General features: G+C 43.1%; 1 protein-coding gene across 2 annotated transcripts in view; it reads right to left on the bottom strand.

Annotated features, from left to right (window-relative positions):
* Positions 1-21,154: 21,154 nt before the first annotated feature.
* LOC126108824 (uncharacterized) overlaps positions 21,155-22,692 on the bottom strand; it is a 71,301-nt gene continuing 69,763 nt past the window's right edge. For both annotated transcript variants that reach the window (XM_049914188.1, XM_049914187.1), the window contains exon 4: positions 21,155-21,565. In XM_049914188.1, the coding sequence (XP_049770145.1) occupies positions 21,172-21,565 (394 nt within the window). In that variant the 3' untranslated portion in view covers positions 21,155-21,171. The remainder of the gene's footprint in view (positions 21,566-22,692) is intronic.

Genomic DNA, 22,692 nt, shown 5'->3' with positions numbered 1-22,692 from the left:
AAAATAGAGGATAAATTCTTGCTTCCGTTTCCAACTGTCGGCTTCCACCAATGACGTCATACCTAAGTCAAAGTCGCTACTTACAACGTTAAGTGCCCATCGCACCCCCGTCATAGTTAGTGGTAAGATGGCCCAGTGGACAGGATAGCCCGTCAAAAACTGAACACAGACCAATCATGAAAACAGGAAGACGCTGTACTGGACAGTGAAAAAAAAAAGCAAAATAGAAAGAGTGAACGGTTGAAGAACAAGAAGTGCAACATAGGGCAGCCTGAAACATTGACGGCGCCGTGCGAAGTCATCATGGTGAATGACTGTATGGTGCGAAAACTGGCAGTTGACCCTGAATAACGAAAAGTGTGACGTCATCCACATGAGTGCTAAAGGAAAACCGTTCAACTTCGGTTACACGATAGATCAGTCGAATCCAAGGGCCGTAAATTCAACAAAATACCTAGGAATTACAATTACAAACAACTTAAATTGGAAGGAATACGCACAAAATGTTGTGGGGAAGGCTAACCAAAGACTGCGTTTTATTGGCAGGACACGAAATGTAACAGATCTACTAAAGAGGCTGCCTACATTACGCTTGTCCGCCGTCTTTTAGAATAGTGTTGCCCGGTGAGGGATCCTTACCAGAGAGAATTGACAGAGTACAGGTAAGTCCTGAAAGAACTAGGGACTCACGCCTCCTGAAAATGACGTAATAAAGGAATGTGGAGTCAATAATTAGAGCGACACCAACTTGAAAATTCTAAAAGAGTGCATAGCAGGAGTGTGCAATGGTTTGTTATACCATGCCAGTCTCTGGACTGTAGACAACAACATCTGTTTTGGTGTTGCTTTCGGTACTACTATTGTTACTGTAGCTGTGTACTGTCCATTCTTTGAGTATTGCCATGTATGGTATCACTCCATTTGTTGATTCCACGTTCTATTATTATTCATGATTTTTATTGGCTGTTAATTATTTCGTCAAGGGTTTAACTTTTTCGTATCGCTTGCTATGCTCTTGGAAGCACGAAAAACATTACTAACTTTGGAATCGACAACTAAACTTAACCTAGCGTATATCAGACAATAAATAAGTAAATAATCCTAGAAGAAATAACACTTTTGAAAAACCACGAAAAATAACGAACCGAGGGATGGAGAACTAGAATTGACCTATGTAACTGTCGTCTTTGGTTGCTGCCACACCTCACCCTCGGCAATCGTGGCACATTCGGAAAAAAACGGCCAAATATTTGTGAGAAGCAAGATTATAGATACAACAGAGGATCGCCTCACGCGCAGCAATTCCAGCTACACTCTTTAAGTTCCTGTCTAACCCCGCCTTCGGAAATCATGCCGTATTAGGAAAAAATAGCCATATATATTTACGAGAATACGATTATAAATACAATTGCTACTTGATTGACACGCAGCAACTTAAGCTGTGCACTTAGGTTCTTGACTAACCACAACCTGGTAAATCGAGATATGTTTGTAATAAACAGCGTAGTTTACGTCAGACACTAAGACAACCACAGATAAAATTTAATAACAAGCCACTTGAACATCGTAAACTCATGGCGTCCTTCACTCGGGAATTCATTGGTCAAAGCTGACAGGTAGAAACGGACACTAGATTTGTTTCAACATAGAACTTAATGCCTGAAATTCATTTAAAATAAGTTAGAAAGTGTTTAAAATACATTACTTCTTACGATATTGCCCTGGAAAATGTGTGTTTCACGGCAGCACGGTGATGTACTGAACATGTCACGTTGTCTACGCGAGCGAATACAGCAAGCACTTCGGATGGGCATTTTCGTAGCACCATGTGTAATTTGTAGTAATTCCGAGCTTACTCTGATTACAAGATTTGTGAAGTTAACGGTTCTCCAACACAAACTGCTTTAGACGAACCGTAATGAAAAGTCTGGACGCCTGTTTTGCAAAACTAAATTACCTCGAATATAACTGCTGTGTCGAAGACCGTATTCACCCAACATACGTGATGTGAGAAGTAATGTTATGCGTCCGCGGAATCGTGCAGCGATTTAACGCCTGTGTTTTGGCTGCCAAGGATTGGCGGAAAACAGATGGTGATTCAAGACTTACCAGAGACGGCTATTGGCGTTGCCCGTGCCGCTACAGCATTTCACGGTTTTTTAAGGTTTTGCTGAACGCGGACAGGACCATTCGTGATGCTCGCCATTCGACTCGTCTGAGACTGTTGCTAAGACACGACACGGGACGTCGAAGAGACTCCTGTATTGTTGAAAACTGCGTCACGTCGCGATTGCTGTTGTTTACTCTAAGAGGGTATGAGTACAATTATCGCCATATAATTACAGGAGGCGTATATGGGCTGTGGTGTCCGGGGCAATTTCGCCGAAAACAACGCCCACACAGCCTTACTTCCTGCCCCGTCTAACACTTTCCGAACATCACAGAGGCTCTCCTGCGAAACATGCAAGACCGGGAGTCCTGAAAGAAAGGATATTGCGGAGACACGGCGTAGCTCCAGGCTGAAGCCAAGCAACGCCTCCGCAAGTTTCTTTCTTCCAGGAGCGCCGGTCTTGCACGTTTCGCAGTTTGGAAGGTAGGAGCCGAGGTACTGGCGGAAGTACGGCTGTGAGGGCGGGGCGTGAGTCCTACTTGGGTAGTTCAGCTGGTAGACCACTCGCCCGCAAACGGGAAAGGTGCCGAGTTCGATTCTGGGTCCAGCACACCTGCCAGGAATTTCACATCAACGCTCGCTCTGCTCAGAGTAAAAATTTCATTCTGGAAAGTAGTTTATTTATTTTTTTATTTTACATGTCTTGCTCATTAGGACCAAGTCTACGAGCAAATGTCCGTGGTCATGGAACGAGACAGTACATGAAATTAACATCAGAAACGTTGACAACAGATAACATCTACACGATAATGAACAAAAACTAGCATAATCAACAATATAACACACTAATTTTCTTTCTTTTATCCGGGAACTCGCTGACACACTAGAAGGAGTGAGCTGTTTTCTTCGCGGCAGCTTACCGAAAATGGATGCACCGGAGTACAACATGCCTTTCTGCACAGTAGTAAAGGAGTTGCGGACCAAGTGCAGACTGGATTCCTGCCTGGTATTAACCGAGCGGACAGCTGCTGCTTCTCGGCAGTAGGCTCATGTTGTTAGCAGCGAACGGAACTGAAGAAAATGCCTGTTGAGAGGCCAGTGTCAGAATTCCAGGGGTCGACAAGAGGTTCGCGATCGTGTACCACATTTTGCTCGAACTGCCCATTTCTGAGCCAAAAATACCCTTTGAGAACGGGAAGAGTTATCCCAGAGAAAGTACTATTACATGCCATAAATGAATGAAAATAAACAAAGTAGACTAATTTCCACGTTCGACTACCACTTACTGCAGATACTGTACTAATAGTAAATAAAGCAGCATCATGTTTTTGAAGACGGGCTTTCCTTGACAGCTTATCTCTTAGGAATTTGGAGTGTTCGGATTCCCTTATGATTTGCCCATTCTGTGTAAATCAGAACGACGCTTTTGATTAAACTGAGTGACAGAAACTGTAAAATTTGAGTTTTAATGTAATTTAGCATCAATTTTATTTCTATAAGTCTTGAACTGCACCATTTGATACTTTGCCTATGTTGCACTCAACAAACTTCTCTATGAAGTTAGTGTCATCAGTAAACAGAAATATCTCATAATCACCTGTCATATATGAACATATATCATTCACATATATAAGAAACGGGAACGGTCCCAGCACCACCCTCTCAACGCCCCCCCCCCCCCCTCCACCCCCGCTTTACATAACGGTCTCCCAGTCAGAGTCCATGTTTTGCCCGTTTTTATTTACTATGGACACATCATCTTTCGCTGCATGTTCTTAAGATATGAGTGAACCAGTTGGGTTTTATTCATATTATTTCATAATGGCCCAACTTCTGCAATAACATTTAGTGACCGTCCGCCCCCAGTAGCTGAGTGGTCAGCGCGACGAAATGTCATACCTAACGGCCTGGGTTCGGTTCCCGGCTCGGTCGAAGATTTCCTCCGCTCAGGGACTGGGTGTTGTCTTGCCCTTATAATCATCATTTCATCCCCATCGACGCGCAAGTCGCCGAAGTGGCGTCCACTGGGAAGACTTGCACCAGGCGAACGGTCTACCCGACGGGAGGCACTAGCCACACGGCATTTCCATTTGTTTTCCATTTTGTGTCCAACGCAATCAAACACCTTATTTAAATCAAAAAACATCCCCGGTGTTCGCGTATTTTTGTTTAGTGCTTCGAGTGAGTCACAGAGAAAAAAGAATACAGCATTTTGAGTTGTTAAAGCACATGAAGCTGATGGCTTGACAGCAAATTTTGTGAACTAAAATGATCAATTAAGCTTATATGTACAGTCTTTTCGATAACTTCAGCATAAATCGATGGCATAGAAAAGGTCTAAAATTGTCGATATTATCCCTTTCTCCTTTTTTATTAAGTGGTTTCACTTCTGAGTACTTAAATCGTTCAGGAAACCGACCATTTTTAAAAGAAAAATTACTGGGATAACATACGCATCACGGTGCTCTAGTATTCTGCTACGTACCGCGTCACATCTACCAGAGCCCTTAGTCTGCAGCGATCTGGTTATTGACTTAAGTACCCCCTCTATCAGTCTCACTGAGGCGTGTTTTTAGAGAGCAGTCTTGGAAAGCCGTTTTCTGTGTGAGAGTTATGTGATTCCCCATACAAACTGAATTTTTGTTTAATTCACCTGCTATATTGCTCATATGGTGTTAATTTTATCCAGAGTATTAGGTATTCTATTTGCATACCTCGCTTTTTGTCTTCCTAATAACACTTTTAAGCAGTTTACAGTTCTGTTTGTAATGTGCTACTGCAACTCCATTGTGGCTATTTCTCACTATAAGCTCCCACTAGTCAGCCACCTAGATTGCCTGTTAGTGCTAGCATCCTGTTTTCAATGTTCTAATGGAAAGCGACTTTCAAACAGCATGAGAAATGTGATAAGGAAAGCGTTTATTTGTCACTCGTCTATGTTACCAGCAGTATAAACGTCCTGCCACTCTTGTTCTTTAATGAGGTTCGAAAAAACGTCTGTTGGCGCTGGATTAACTTCTCTAAATAGTTTCCAGTTATATTTACCATTAGTGTATGCACAGATTTCTTTTAGTATTAAAATTTGTGCATCATGTTTTGGAAGGCAATTCACCCTTTCACCAACAGAATGTCTGTCTAGCAATGAAGAATGAACCAAAATGTCTGTGGTTGTGCTACCGTTCCCCTGCACTCTGCTCACAAAGAATATAATCTGCATTAGATGATGTGAATTTAGGATATCTTTCAGCATTCTTTTTGTTGCACAGTCACTTGTAAAATTAATATTAAAGTCACCACGTAAACTAATATTTGGTGCTTTCTGTAAAGTCAACCAAGAGTTCTCTCTAACTGGAACGAAAATGTTCTGAAATCAGAGTTAGGGGACCTATCCATAACTGTAGTTAAAACTTAAAATTTCACTAAATTCGACTACTTCCACACAACATTCGAAGACATATACGGTGCATTGCTTTGACATGTCAACAGACTCAACTGGAATACCGTTTTTCACTTACATGACCACACCCCCTCCGAGAAAAGCTCCATGAAAAACAGCCAGCTAATCTGTATCCTGGTAAAGGACGCCTATGAACTGTCATATTATTTAAGCGATGCTCTGATATACCAACAATGGCAGAGTCAACATCTATACGCATTTCACTAATTTTAACTCTATTACTTTTTATATTTGATAAACTGTGCTAATCCCTTCATTACTTAGATACCTGACTTTTTCTGAAGGAGAATTCTTCATTAGAGAGACTTCCCTTAAGCAGAGGTACCTACCAGCTGATTTCAATCCAAAAAAGCTCTAGCACCAACAACTACGGGAATTTTCCCATAGGTGATCCCTCCCGCTCCACTACACTGTCACCCATAAGTTTCGCCAACTCCTCATCCCATGCCGATCGAGACGCACGCTACGCCTAGCGAAACCCGATCTATCGATAGACTCAGCTGGCTCTATTGTCTTGTATATCTTTCAGCGGTTAAAGTATCAGAATTTTACCTCTTACATCCATGCCAAAAACCGACCTCGAACATCAGTTAACTCAATATATAGAACGAAGGGGATCAAGACGCGAACAAGTTTTTTGGCCAACATAATGATGATGATGATTGGTTTGTGGAGCGCACAAGTATGCGGTCATCAGCGCCCGTACAAAGTCCCAATTTTCACACAGTCAAATTTTTTTACACAGTCCAATCTATCCACTGTCACGAATGATGATAATGGGGATGAAATGATGAAGACAGCACAAACACCCAGCCCCAGGGCAAAGAAAATCCCCAACCCGGCCGGGAATCGAACCCCGGGTCCCGTGATCCACAGGCAGCAAAGCTAGCCGCTAGACCACGTGCTGCGGACTGGCCAACACTATGACGGAGCATTTATCATGCATGAATGGTGTATAAAGAAGAATAGAGTCACAATCCGAGTATAGTTTTTACAGGTGCTGCGGTGTCTCAGTGGCGAAGCAAGCAGCAGCGCTGTATTTCAAAACCGTTGAGAATAACTACAATTTTTTTTATCTAAACGTGATACAGAGACGAGAAACAATGTGTGTGTGACGTTTCGTTTAGTTGGCAATGGGGTGGAGGCAGAGGGGTACTCACTGTGGGTATTCGCTGTAACATTATGTGATTGTCTTATCATTTTAAATCATTCACTAATCGAGCAGTCGCTCGGCAACAGCTACAGTTAGCAAATAATGTTGCGAGAATGTAAAAGGTGAACGACCTGTGACGTAACTTGTTTATTGTCGAAGCGCCGTCAGAGATGCAGTGAGTTATTGACTTTGAAAACCGCGGCGCGAAAAACGGACAGAAGAAGAACACTTTTATTCCATTTTGTTTTTTTGAGGTACGAGATATTCTCGATGAACAGTTACTCATTCTTCTCTTGTCTCTTGTGTCGGACGCGCATGTCTTGCCGCCGTATTATTATTGTTAAAAATAATATTGTTGTAGTGAAAAGTGAATGTGTAATACTAAAAGTGCCTAGCAGTAGATTTATTGTGCGACGTGTATGAGAAAACGTCGAAGGAATTGTTTTCATTAAGAGAAGTGCCAGTCAAAACGGCATCCATGTTAAATCCTTCATTGCAGTGTAAGTTCGTCTATTAATTGCCATAAATTCAGATTTAAATGGAACTGGTGTATGGACTATTTATTTAATATAGAATCTATGTCTCACTCCTTCATGAAGTTATTTAATTTTCTTTATGTTTCTGCCAAATAGAGAGTTCACAGTCACGAATTCTTTCGTCGAGTTCGGACGGAAGTTGCATGCGGCGAAATACTTTCTCCGCGCCATATTCTACTGATAAATGCTTGATAAACTACGGTCCCTTAGGAAATTCATGTTGAGCTATCCAAAATAAATATATTTTGAATAGGCATTTACTCTCCTATGCAATGCAACTTCCGACTGATCAGATAACGAACGGGGACATTTATAACTGTATGTTTATGTATACACATTACGTAAACATATCGTTATAATTGGCGCCCGAACAGGGACTTGAATTTAAAAAATATACTCAAAGGAATAAAAATTTATGTAAGATACGCATTGTGGGAATATTCATAAATAATTGTAGCTAATCTTGTGCTTTTTATTTGTTACATGACATCAAACGCCATCCAATAAAATTTCCATTGAGCGAAAGAAACGACATATTCAGAGAAAATTATGGAAGAGAGATTTTTTTTTGGAACAGAATTTGTGCGAAAATCTAGTTGCAACGCCCAAGTCATCAGTAACGTAAGTTAAAAATTTCGTTAGCCGTAGCCAAGCTTCCTTAATATCAGCCGACATTAATCAATTTGTGACGATCTTTATTAGTTGCAGTATAATTTGCTTTGAATTCGGTAGATTGCATTTAGTAGATTAGTAATTTCTTCAAGTATTGTTTAAATTCCATTGTTGTGTATTGCATATCATTTGTTTTTAAATGTCCGCTGCCTGTTCACGGAGCTGACCAGCCTTAGTTTCCATTTATTTTGAACAGTGCGCAGCCGTACTTTCTTTACGGTCCAGAATAGTCTCTTGTTCTCGTGACGTGCATCTCCCGACATTCCGATCTTGTGACGTAGCAGTGACAACCGACTCGCAACCGATAAATTACATCTCTGTCGACAGCTGACGGCCGTAGCTCAAACGAACTTCATTGACTTACTGTTTGTAAATAAGTGAGCTATGGCAGACGATAAAATGTCATCACTAGATTCAAATGAACGGAATGAAACGAGTGAAGTGTCGCGTCGCTTACGGTCCCGCACGGTAATTAGTAGGGCTGAGACACCAATTGAAACAATTGTAGAAAGTGAAGTGGGAAATCTTACGGACTTTGGTGCCTCACACCATAGTGTTACCGGTACTGAACTAGACAATGCCAGCATAGTTTCTGCCACTAATAGTCGTAGCCATATACCGGTTACAAGGGAGGCAGGTGAAAGCAATTCAGGGGTAGTGACAGACGATGTATTCGAACAGCTACTGAGTCAAATAAGTCAAATGATGCAGGACGGAAATCGCCAAATGGTGAATTCCATTAAAAATTATTTGAAAGACGAAAATAGACAAATGTCAGCCTCACTTGAAGATGATTTGAAAGACGAAAATAGACAAATGTTAGCCTCACTTGAAGATAAACTTTCTACAGTAATTGAAGATAAACTTTTTACAGTAAGCGAAGAAATAAAAACTGTTAGAGAAAACGTAGCCAAAGAAGTAGCAAAGCAAGTTAAGGATGCTGTTTCTCAAATGCGAAGTGGAATAATTTTCGAACTGAATGACACTTTAGCTACCTTGCAAAGCGAGACAGCTGACATCCGAAACGCAACCAAGAATCTTGACTCCACCGTAACCACGGTTAATCACAGATTAGACAGAGTAACTACGCAGGTAGAAAAACTAACTGAGGGAATGTCAAATTTGACTCTGGAAACGGAAACGAAAGTAAAGGAGAGGCTAGATAGTCATGAGAGAGAATTTAGAGAAAAGTATGAGAACTGGATTGCTGGAAAGGACAAATTTGTCGAAGATAAAATTAACAAAGACCTAGCAGAGACTGTGAAAGCAACCACTCTTGGTATCTTGTCAGCTCCTGGAAGCTCCGGAGATACCGTAATGTCTGAACTCGGTAGCATTAGGCGTACCCTTCAGCAAGAATTACCAAATTGGAAGCAAGAGGTAACGGAACAGCTAAATAACCTGAAGGTACAAGTGAGTAGTAGTTCCCGAATACAGAGACCGAATTATCCTAACTCTTTAGCCTCAGAGGAAGAAGATGAATTATTTCGGCAATTCCGAATACCTGTTGTATCTAATGAACACACTTCACCACCACATATTCCAGTTAGTCACCGAAATCAAGAATCTGACTCAGTAGTAAAAATGATGAAGGAAGAAAGCATGATAAAGCATCGAGTTTTTCAAACCTTTAACCCAGAAAAACGAAATATCCACCCAATTGTCTTTCTTCGTGGATTCTCCGGCATTTTTCCAAATTCGTGGACTGATAGACAGCGTATCCAATTTGTTACCGGATATATAGGTGTCGAATCGGCAATATGGGGAACAGAAATGGTTGATAAGTGTCGAACATATGAGGAGTTTGAGCACTGTTTCCTCAGCAAATTTTGGAGCGAAGGTGTTCAGAAGCGCCTTCGTAAAGAAGTCTATAATGCAGAACAATTTGACCCCAGGAATAGTAGCCTGAGAATGTACTTCGAAAAATATCTTGGCAAAATTAGGTATTGGGATAACCCTATCAATAGTAAAGATGTAATTATGATTCTCAAGTCTAAATTACCCATTTCGATTCGTGAAAAGCTGATAGCCATACCAGATGATGATCCAGATACCTTTCTGTCGATGTTATATTCCCTAGACCTGATCTATGAGGACATGAGAGCTAACAAACCGCGGAATACTCCGCACAATTCTTGGCCACAACATTACGACAGTAACGGCTATGAAAAGCCAGGGAACGGTTCAAAAAGTAGTAACGATTGGCAAAACGGAAATAAAGGCAGTGGGTATCCGCACAAAAGGAATAGACATAATCAACACAACCGATTCAATCCCGTGTATAACACGACTGGTAACCAGTACGGCAATCAATCGTGCAAGCAGAAGTTTGGAAACGGTTTCAGTCAAGAAGGTTGGCAACAGCAGAGCGGATCGCAATGGAATGCACCGTACTCGCGCAGCCAACACTCAAATTACGGGCAGCAACAAACAGCTGATAACGCCCACTCATACCAATACAACTCCGCGCCTAGTAAAAATCAAGCGCAGGGAATGTACAGAAACACACAGTTTAACGGCAACCCACAGTGTGAAGGTGGATTTCACAGTAACAATTCCGGAAATCATAATAGTAATAAAAATCATCAGACCCCGCGAAGGCATTACAATCCCCCTGTATTTTTCGCAAACGCGGAAGACAGTAACACGTATTGGACACCAGAACAAACGCAGCAACATTTTAACACGAGGTTTGTGCATAACAGTAATTTTGTTCCTCAGTGTTCTCATAATGTCAGATTGGTCGAACTTTCTAATGATGAAGGCCAATCAAAACCACACAAACAGGAAAACTAAGTCCAGCATCTGAAAGCTCCTTAAGTGCTGCTGTGAGACAGAATGGGGCTACCACTTCGACGGAGAGACTAACCATGACGTACTTGTACTGAGATACGGCGTTAACTTATAAAGTAGGCGAAAAGGTCTTGCTAAAAACACACTTTAAACCATCGTTGCTCTTACACAAAAATCGAAAATGGCAAAGTCTTTTTGAGGGACCTTACGAGATCCTTCGTATACCGCATACAGGTTGTTATCTGATTTCTGATCCCGCAAATGGAAAAATAAAAGGATTATACCATCACTCTGATCTTAAAAAATATCATGCTACAGAATAAGTCAAAAGGAAAGCTTTATAATGACAAGAGAAGGTTAGCCGCTAGTGACTAAGTGACAACTGATTTGACTTCGTTAAAAAAAAATGCTTAGAATATATATTACACGACAGTGAGTCTATCTTGCTATACAGCAGACAATTTAAAATATGTTATCTTGAGCCATAATTTAAGTACAGACAAGCTGAAAAAAAAAAATCTTGTTTAACAAAGAAAGTGATCAACTCCAAGAACTCTAGTTTTAAGATTTAGTTTTAAGGAGATAATATTTAAGAGAGAGAAATGAAATATAAAGCGAAGGATGTGCCTAACAAGCCGGCTTCTGCAATATGAAATGCTAAAGAAGTGAAAATAAAACATAGTATGTAAGAATTTTTTTTAAGTTCAAGGAGTAATGATCCAGAAACGAAATTTATTTTCGTCAAGGACAAGGGTCGCTTGACAATTATTGGTTCCTGATCCCACTAAAAAAGAAAACATGTAACTAGTTTCTAAGTCAGCTATGTCTAGATTAAGTTCCAATGTACATAGAAATCTGGAACAGGTTCATCTCTGCATTAAAATAACGTAATGTTTACGAAGCATGTGAGTTACTTGTAAGTACCAACATGACCACGAAAGCGCTATCCTTCAGCCAGATAAACAAAGTAGCATTAATTGTAATTGCAGTATGCAGGACAGATACATTCAAAGCCACAAGTGAAATAAATACCAAGTATTAGAGCGTAAGTGGCAAGGACAAAGCAATTATGACTTAAGGTCATACATAGAGGCCAATGCAGTGTAGCGCAAGCAGGCGTCAAGGCGAGAATAAAATGACAATGAAACCGCCGGCAAAACAAAGTAGCTAGTTTGTAATTGGAGCGTGTACGCAGACGTACGGCGCAAAGGAAAATTAATTTCTGAGTCATAAGGAACAAGGAGTTGTTTGCTAGATTTCTTCTTCTATGTACTATTATATCTATGTCTTTCTTCTGAATTTGTGTAAATATCCTAACCCGCCTAAACCCGTCCCGTAGACTTGACGTCACAGATTGAGAAATGCGGTTGACGTGGAAGGCTGGTTTGGCATACGATTTTCAAAAGGAAACGCGTGAACGAAATCGGGAGAAGCTAGTTTTGAAATGTCTTTATTTTTCCTTTTAAAGTCAATCCGAGACGCAATCCGAGATCTTGAATGGTGTTCTGTTCTCATGTGAGAGGGCAATCAAATGTGACTGATTGATCCTCACATCTAGTAAAAAGAGAATTTTTGTTGAAATGACAGTGATAACTTTAATGAATCTAATAAATAGAAAGAACGATTGAAATGAATTAAAATAATAATAATCGCTAACAGATCGGAGAAACTAATGTATTGTGACTGTGAACTAAAAGCATAATTAGTCTTAGAGAAAGATGAGGAACCATGTAAAGCGAAATGTTAAGGAAGTTACCAACAAAGTAACAGAAATTGAAATGGACATGATAATCAAAGCTCTGAATTAACAAGCTTCAAAGTGAGACAAACTATTTGATTATAAACTGTAAAAAAAGATTGTGTACGTAGTAGTGTATAAGTGAAGGCTTAAAATGGTGTGGAAGTCTGCCACAGACACGATGAAGAAAAAAGTGTTAAACGTGCAGATAGGCCGACGGACAATGATAGTCCGGTTGTGTAACCGAAGGCGGTGATGTGATTACGTGCAGTGCACCGGAAACCAAGTGTGTTAGCTGCTTTGCAAAGTGCGAGCACTAGCCTACCTTAAAATCTTCAAAATCGGCTGGAAAATGTGGAGACAGGGATGGTTTCAATGGAGTCTCTGTCCCTGGTAATCCTCGTCCCTCCTCACCAGCCTCAGCAAACCACAAAATACCACAACACCATCGACGCAACGTGTTCACTGAACCGTGCGCGGAAAAGCTGAAGTACCGCGTGGAGGCTAGTGAGCGCCTCGAGTTGCGATTCAGCTCTAACAATCAGCCTGTGCCAACGTCCATCGACGCAACAAACGCGTTAAATTTAAAGTGATGTACTAGCACAGCACTCCCGCTGCAGTTCGACGAAACGGACTTTCCATGAAAGCCGCTCCCAAAATAAAAGACTTTTATATGAGTTCATAACATATCACATACTATGCTAATGTTATATCCCGTGGATGAAATGTGAACAGCCAAACCACACGCGAATAGTGACAAAGTCAAATTCCTATGAATCCCAAGTCCTAAAATTAGATTTAAGCTTAGTTTTTAGACTAATGGGTATTTATATTTCTTTTGTTACATGTAACGTGTGTACGTAACGTGCGAGTGAGACTCGCCCGCTCGAGCTAATGAAAAGTTTTCTACTCGGAGAACGCAAAGTAACGATCCAACTTCTCAAGGCATAAGCTTCACCTGGAGAAGAATCAAATTTTAACTTACCTGTCAATACACAAACAGTGAAAGCGTAAAAATCATGACAACTAGTGAGCAATGGAAAATGGACACGTGTGAGAAATTCCATGTGTGAGAATTATATGTGTATAAAAATAGACACGTGTGAGAAATTCCATGTGTGAGAATTATGTGCGTATAAAAAGATGAATCCTATGTGTTTTCTTTCAGGAGCAAAGAGCCTATGAGCTCTGGACAATAACTTGAGGCCACAAGGATGGTCGGTATGAACTCTGTAAAAAAAAAAGACTGTAATGAGTATAATGTCCATTGTAAACTTCGTAGATTTACTGTCTTAGTTTTTAAATTTTTTTATGTATCTTTACCTTAAGAACTGTCTTTGTCTATGAATGAGAGATCACCATATTTGTGTAATCCTAATAATCAAATGACAGGAATACTGCGTTTGATCAATGTAAATCTGTAAAGTACTCAATCCCATAATGTTAACGGCGACATGTGAATCTTGGTAATCTCCTTGATTTCCAAGATTCCCATGGAAGGCAATGTAACATTATGTGATTGTCTTATTTTAAATCATTCACTAATCGAGCAGTCGCTCGGCAACAGCTACAGTTAGCAAATAATGTTGCGAGAATGTAAAAGGTGAAGGACCTGTGACGTAACTTGTTTATTGTCGAAGCGCCGTCAGAGATGAGTGAGTTATTGACTTTGAAAACCGCGGCGCGAAAAACGGACAGAAGAAGAACACTTTTACACTTTTTTTTTGAGGTACTAGATATTCTCGATGAACAGTTACTCATTTCTTCTCTTGTCTCTTGTGTCGGACGCGCATGTCTTGCCGCCGTATTATTATCGTTAAAAATAATATTGTTTTAGTGAAAAGTGAATGTGTAATACTAAAAGTGCCTAGCAGTAGATTTATTGTGCGACGTGTATGTGAAAACGTCGAAGGAATTGTTTTCATTAAGAGAAGTGCCAGTCAAAACGGCATCCATGTTAAATCCTTCATTGCAGTGTAAGTTCGTCTATTAATTGCCATAAATTCAGACGTAAATGGAACTGGTGTATGGACTATTTATTTAATATAGAATCTATGTCTCACTCCTTCATGAAGTTATTTAATTTTCTTTATGTTTCTGCCAAATAGAGAGTTCACAGTCACGAATTCTTTCGTCGAGTTCGGACGGAAGTTGCATGCGGCGAAATACTTTCTCCGCGCCATATTCTACTGGTAAATGCATGATAAACTACGGTCCCTTAGGAAATTCATGTTGAGCTATCCAAAATAATTATATTTTGAGTAGGCATTTACTCTCCTATGCAATGCAACTTCCGACTGATCAGACGACGAACGGGGACATTTATAACTGTATGTTTATGTATACACATTACGTAAACATATCGTTATAGTATGCTGCAGGAGATGGATAACACACGGGAAATGGTCGCTCGAATATGTATCAGAAAGTGCATACCACTCAAACCGGCGTGCAAGTTGGGGAGTACATATAGAGAGGTCTAAATGGGAATAGGTGTGAGATGTGTCCGAAAGAAAAGTAGGGGCGCCAGTATTGAGGCAGACAAGATTGAGCTGGTTGAAAAGGTCTGCTAACAAGGAGCCTCTCGGGCAGGATGCTGGAGAGCCCCAAAGGGGATGGTGGGCATAGAAGTCTCCAGTTAACAAAAATGGTGCAGGTAGCTGAGCAATAAGTTGCATCATGTCTGCCCTGGTAACGGCAGATGACGATGGAGTGTAAACGGTACAAAAGGAAAACGTAAAAGTGGGGAGAGTAATGCGGATGGCAACTGCCTGCAGGCCGGTGTGCAACGTGATGGGATCGTAGTAAATATCATCCCGGACCAGCAACATAACCCCTCCATGAGCTGGGATACCTACCACAGGGGGTAGGTCAAAACGCACAGAGGTGTAGTGTGCCAAGGCAATTTGATCGCATGGGCGTAGCTTCGTTTCCTGGAGGGCTACGACGAGCGGACGGTGCAAGCGGAGCAGCAACTTCAAGTCCTCTCGGTTGGAGCGAATGCTGCGAATATTCCAGTGACTAAGTGCCATCGTAAGAAAAGGAAGATGAAAGAAGGGGTCACCTCGAAGGCCGCTGAGGGCCTGGCTTCGAGCGAGCACTGCCGCCGCTATCAGTAGGCGGACAGTCATCGTCCATTGGGTCTATAGGTTCATCAGCCATCTCGGGAGGATGGCCGAGAGGGGGAGCTTCCTCCGCCGGTGAACGGCCAGATGTACGGCTACCAGCAGTGCGGCCAGGCGAAACGGATGATGGGTGGGGCGGCAACCGCTGGGTGGCGCAGGAGAAGAAATGCGCCGTGGCGGAGAAGGAGAACTGTGCTTCCTATGAGCCTTTTTGGAAGGACGTTTGGTGTAAGTACCGGTCGAAGGCTGGGAGGTCGAGGTACGTAGGAAGTCTGCACGGGATGGTTCCTTCTTGAAGGCCCGTGCATCTGACTTCGGGGTCTTCGTCTTAGCAGAAGCTGATGAAGGAGCTGGTGTCTGTGGGGTGATGGGAGGAAGAGGAGACGTCGACCACGCGATCTTAGCACTGGCCGAACGGACGACCGTGGTGCTGAAGGTCAGATCGCATGTCTGGGTTGCTACCTCCCTGGTAGTCTGAGGAGAGGCGAGGACAGTACTGTATTTTCCCGCTGGGAGCAGCGCGGGCTTCCTACTAGCCAATAGCTTGCGAGCAGCTGAGGTGGACACTTTCGCTTTGACCCGAATTTCTTGGATACAGCGTTCTTCCTTATAGACAGGACAGTCGCGGGAGGATGCGGCATGGTCACCCTGACAGTTCACACAACGAGGAGACGGAGGTGGACAGTCACCCTCATGGGCATCCCTGCCACAAGTGACACAGTTAGCCGCATTGGAACAAGAATGTCGAGTGTGATTGAAACGCTGACACTGGTAGCAGCGCGTAGGTGTCGGGACAAAGGGGCGAACAGAAATAACCTCGTAGCCCGCCTTGATGCGCGATGGCAGCTTAACACTATCGAAGGTCAAGAAAATGTCCGGATCGGTACAAGGTCATTGTTGACCTTTTTCATGACCCTATGGACAGCCGTCACACCCTGCTCAGCGAGGAAAGATTGAATCTCCTCGTCAGTCAATCCGTCGAGGGAGCTAGTATAGACTACACCACGAGACGAATTCAAAGTTCGGTGGGCCTCCACCCGGACAGGGAATGTGTACAGGAGTGTGGCCCGAAGCAGTTTTTGTGCCTGAAAGGCACTCTCAGTTTCTAGTAATAATGTACCGTTACGCAACATGGTACAAGATTTGACAGATCCGGCTATGGCATCTACGCCCTTCTGGATAACGAAAGGGTTGACAGAGGAAAAATCCTTTCCGTCCTCAGATCGAGAAACGACGAGGAACTGTGGGGCAGGCGGTAGTACTTTTGTCACTGGTGGCTGGTCACGTTTCCGTTTTTGGGCAGAAGTCGAGAGAGATGGAGTAGAATCCATTGCGGAGGAATCCCCCATGATTGCCAGCGTCTCCGATGGCGCGCTCCTTCCTTGTGGGGACCCTCACAGAGGGCACTCCCGCCTTAGGTGAATGTTTACACCTCAGGTCACACCTCCCGAGAAACAGACGGGGGACCAATCGGCATGGTCAGAAGGTATCAGCTCAGGCAATCACCCCTCCCCGGGCCTGGCCTTTACCAGGGGGTATGCGCGTGCCTTACATGTCTACCCAGGGCGGGGAATTACGCGTTACCCCGTCACCGGCTACGCGTGCGAACACGTGGGTCGGCCGTCAGGCACGCACAGGGAGGAAGGAAGAAGAGGAAAAAGAAGAGAGAGGGAGAAAGAGGACAGACTGTCTCAAACGCCGAGGCGGAGACCAGAGAAGGCAAGGAGAAGAAGGCAATGAGAAGGCAAGGAGAAGAAGGCAATGAGAAGGCAAGGAGAAGAAGGCAATGAGAAGGCAAGGAGAAGAAGGCAATGAGAAGGCAAGGAGAAGGCAAGGAGAAGTCAAGGGAAAGAGTAAGGGAGACAGTGAGGTGAAGAAGAGCAAAGAAAGGAACCAACAAAAGGAAGGAAGAAACGAGAAGTGAAAAACCAAAAAGACCACAATTATAGGTCGTGGAACCGTCCGTCTCCGGACGCAGGCGCTAACTACCCCCGTGAGGGGGATGGACTCCTTTTAGTCGCCTCTTACGACAGGCAGGAATACCTCGGACCTATTCTAATCCCCGGACCCGCAGGGGGGTCACTTGCAAGTGTAAGATACTGTCTTCACGTCTCGTTTCTCAGATTAGTGGCCTGAGGTAGTATTTGAGTAAAGCACTTGGATCAGTTTCTCACTTTTCTCTGGGTCTGCCTTCAGTCTCAGCCACCTATGTCGCCCACTGCAGAGGTGGCAGGTTAAAGGTTCCACCTAAAAGTATAATTAAACTGGAAATGCACGCCAGATGTTCTTACTTTCTATTCAGAGCTCTTCCTAGACGATATTTCTCGCATCGTCATTGAGGACTAACCTGAGACGGTCTTTTACTTAATATTCTACAATCCTCCATTCCGAAATCTGGTAAGCATGTCAATACGAATGGCAAAATTTCTGCTCGATTCTTGATTGGTGGCTGAGTTACAGTAAGCCTAGTGTGCGAAAGGACCCTGTCAGCCACTGTTCTGAGGTAGCTTTTAGGAAAAGCAGGACAATGCAATTTCACAGCCAGTGTTTGAAAGACGTACTCGGCCCTTCTCCTAGTCTTAACGGAAACCGCTAAGTTGGGCAAAGACACAAAGACTGTTCATTCTTGTCGACATGAAACTTCAGTCGATTGCAAACATTTTTATGAGAGTACAACAGGGACATGAAGAAGACTTGAGCTCTATTTCAGTTTCTCTACACCTGACTCAACCGATATATTGCTACCTGCTACACGCGTCCCGGTAGAAGGAGAGTGAAAGTAAAAATTAAGGAGGGAACGTGAAAGTAAAAATTAAGGAGAACCGAGGTCACACGGTGGCTTACCAGCAGTGATTCACACCGTGACTGCAACAGTAAAAGGCCGAAACAGCTGTGGTACTCAAACTGTCCTCCGCCACACACCAGAATGTATTTGTGAAATCATTATTTCAGACTTTCCAAATCGGTAAGTTATTTCAGAAAGGCGTTATCTTGTGAATTTTGGAGCAGTTTTGACACAAAGCGGGATGCGTCACATTTTATCTTCATTTGCACTACAGATACGATAGCAGATCTGGTTCAGTTATTGTTTACAAGTGTGAAGATTTACAGTATTCAGGACCAATATTTTAAATTGTGTTATCTGTTTTGCAGACAAATGGTATGTATAAATTACATTGAAAACGACCTCTCTCGCAGGCGAATTGTCTGATGTACCGGCCAGCCCGGATTTCGCATCGTGTAGCATGTGCTTCGCATACTTCCATTCAAAGTTAAATTTTTACACAGTTCTGTCGCACTGGACTGAGATTTACGCATTTCGATATCAAAATAAATTTCAGCAATTTCTCAGATACCAACCACACACTTAAAACAACGAGTTTAAATAAATACGAAGACGTTTCAAATAAATACGAACACGAAACTTCCTGGCAGATTAAAACTGTGTGCCCGACCGAGACTCGAACTCGGGACCTTTGCCTTTCGCGGGCAAGTGCTCTACCAACTGAGCCACCGAAGCACGACCCACGCCCGGTACTCACAGCTTTACTTCTGCCAGTACCTCGTCTCCTACCTTCCAAACTTTACAGAAGCTCTCCTGCGAACCTGCAGAACTAGCACTCCTGAAAGAAAGGATATTGCGGAGACATGGCTTAGTCACAGCCTGGGGTTGTGAGTACCGGGCGTGGGTCGTGCTTCGGTGGCTCAGTTGGTAGAGCACTTGCCCGCGAAAGGCAAAGGTCCCGAGTTCGAGTCTCGGTCGGGCACACAGTTTTAATCTGCCAGGAAGTTTCATATCAGCGCACACTCCGCTGCAGAGTGAAAATCTCATTCTGGAAATACGAACACGTTTCAAATATATGCCACTGTGTTTGATGATGCGAAGAACGCAGATGGAGTTCTGGGCTGTTTTCCCTGTGCTGAAGACTGCCATACCATTCCAAAGTGTCGTAATAGAGTGCAACAGATGAATGGCGTTAGGCGCGTTCCGAATTTTGGGAAGTCGCCGTTTTTCAGCAGGATGTAGCGCCGTCGCCGCTCGCCGTCAGAAAATCATGCCTGATTGCCGCATTTTGTAGAGCAGTTTGTCCAATTTAATTTTGTTTGTCAAAGAAAGGAAAATCTGTGAAAAGTCTGAAAATTGTGAGGCTTTTGTTGTGAAGCCGACATACTACAAGGCAAGAAGGACGAAATTTGGATTTAGGAGCCCAAAACATATTAATATGGAATCGCTGAGAAAAGACCTGCCGCAGTTTCTTAGTAAGTGGTGTCATTCCACGTAGGGTGGCTCTGGATAGTTACTCCTACGTAACTTACTGTTTCCAGCAATTTGTGATCAGCAGTGTAATTGTACAGTAGTCGATTTCTTTTCCTGTGTATGCACAGTGTATTACATTTATTTATGTTGAGGATCAACTGGCCGAGCCTGAAGTATTCATCAGTGCCGTGGAGGTCACTCACCAAGTCAATACTGCCTTCTGGCGTCGCTGCTTCCTCACAGAGAATGTTAAGGAGCTTCCGTCTGTAACGCCGCCACATGAGGGCCACAGAAGCTCTTGTTCAGAATGCAGTCTGCCACTTTGGTGACAGATGAATGGACGGGGATGCCAAGTCTAATTGTATCACAGCAGACAGGGGAATGAATGTTGCAAATGCGGTCTGCTCCCAAAACGCCTACAGAGACGCAAAAGTGTACTTTTTGAAAGTGATGTATATTTCCACTACTGGCTGCATGTCTCACACGATTGAGTATAATTCCCTGAGAGATGGTAGTTTATTCTGTAAGAGCAGCAAGGGAGGTGTGTGGGAGAGGAATGATTTTAAGTGGTTTTTCAATTCTCTTTATTTGAAGGTGAGCTGGCAAGAAGGCTGCAGATGGTGTGAGCATGATGTGGTGTGAGCAGTGCTACAAATGTGACATTACAATTAAACACGAAAAGTACTTGTGCAGTGCATGCACAGAAGTGAATTCAGTGTGAAATCTGAAGTGAAGATACATTCTAAGTGAACAGCTTATATGCCAGTAATCTGAGTATGGTGCGGTTTACAGTGATGTAATGTAGCACCATAGACACTGCTAGCAAATAGTTTGCAGTAATTTGGTAATGTAGCGGACTGGTGGAAAGAAGTGACGTTATTGCGGCTGGACGACGTGTTACACAACAAACGGTATTCTCGCATTTGTGTCTTGGAAGAGATTGGGTGTTTACGTTTCGAAATTCAGACGGTTGTGAAAGACGTCGGCTGTATTCTTGTAAGCTCATTTGAATATTGTATGTGGGACGAGAAACAAGACAGAGAGGGAGAGAGAAGTGGAGTTTATAAATGGAGTGGAGTATTTGTCAATTGTTGCTGAGCTTTTGCAGAAATTGCTTGCGAAATGTTTTACAGAGTGAAATCTCAAAAGGAAGGTTTGTCACGTTGGTTTACAGATATCTCCTGTTGATGCAGTAGTTGTGGTGTTACTGGAGAAATTGTGTGGACTGCAAAAGGTAGAAATGAATAGAGAAAGCGATCTTTTTTTTCAATTTTTTTTTAATGTTATGTACAATGAAGTACAGGATGTCATTTCCTCTAGTGGCGCGTATTAACGCTCTGTTAGCATCTCGACGAGCTGCTGATGGTGTCGCCGCCTGGCGAGGTCCAGGGGGGTCCACCCACTATCAGTCCTCACCCCCCTGTCGGCTCCGGCCTGCAGCAACGCAGCCGCCGCTTCTGCGTGGCCATTCCATGCCGCCAAGTGCAGCGGCGTCCGCCCCCACTGATCCCTGGCGTTGGGGTCGGACGCCGCAGAGAGCAGCAGCAGCAGCTGCACCACAGCCGCGTGGCCTCTGTCTGCAGCCCTGTGCAGGGCGGTCCACCCGCGCCAGTCCCTCACCCCCACGTCCTCCCCAGCCGTGAGCAACAGCCGCACCTCCTCCACCGCCCCCTCCACAGCCGCCTGTATCAGCCTCCTGCCTCGCTCTGCCCCAGAAAGGCTCCTGCACAAAACATCAACACACTTACTGTCTACTATCGAGACACACACACCAAATGAAAGAAACTGTCACAGCCGCAAAACTGCCAACAATTCGAAATACACTTCTTCCGAGCAACAAGTCACAAATCTAGAAATCTCGCTTCTGCGATACGGGTTAACCAGCGTATTACAGACAGATCCACAGCACTAGCCCATAATCAAAAACTTCAGCCATCTGCCATTAAAAATAGGTGCACTCCATCTTGTAACAAATTCATTTGGCACATTTCCTCATAATTCACTCCACAGATCCGCCTCCTTTCACCTCGGCATGCAGTTGCTACACAATCCTTCATCTACATTCAAACACACCCCTGAAACTACCTTCTCTGGGTACCAATCCCTTCACTCACTTAGGAAGAAAACACTAGAAACTAAACGCATCTGTAAGCACTGAAATACTACTTCCTCACCAGACAGCTAAGTGATTTAGACCAGTAACATGGAAATTTCCTGACGTACCGACAAAAAATATAAGTCACTGCTTCGTACACAGTAAGTTGGTTGACATATTTCAAATACAACAAGGGCACCAGGTCGACTCTCCCTGACACACACACACACACACACACACACACACACACACACACACCTACACAGTCCTCCTTATCCATTTTCCACTTGTCAATAATTAGTTAAACATTTATATTTCCTTTTGCATGCTTTATTTGCTGAATTTTTATAGTTTCTTCTTTTAACAGTTGAACTCAGTATCTCCTGCATTAACCAAGGATTTCTATTTGGCCCTGTTTTTACCTATTTGATCTTTTGCTACCTTCTCTGAAAGCTACAGATTCATCCCCCAAAACGTTATTCTTTGTTTGTCATTGTCCTAGTTTGTTATTGTGTGTGCTGTAAGTCCATTGCTTCCTTCTCTAACAGTAAGTTTCTCACTTTTTTCGTTGTAACATAACCTGTTGTGTTTGCATCCCAAACATTTCCCCACTTCCTACCTTTCCAAGTCTTGCATCTCATCCTGGGGTTCTATTGGTTTCTGCTTTGTTTATCCTGGACACTAAGTATACAATTCGACACTATCGATGATGTTTTCAGTGTGCATGTATCACATGTAGGTGTGTGTCATCTTAT

The sequence above is a fragment of the Schistocerca cancellata genome, chromosome 11 (assembly GCF_023864275.1).
Source record: "Schistocerca cancellata isolate TAMUIC-IGC-003103 chromosome 11, iqSchCanc2.1, whole genome shotgun sequence".
Lineage (NCBI taxonomy): Eukaryota > Metazoa > Arthropoda > Insecta > Orthoptera > Acrididae > Schistocerca > Schistocerca cancellata.
The sequence above is the reverse complement of the archived record's forward strand: the minus strand, read 5'-3'. Positions and strand labels throughout refer to the sequence as shown.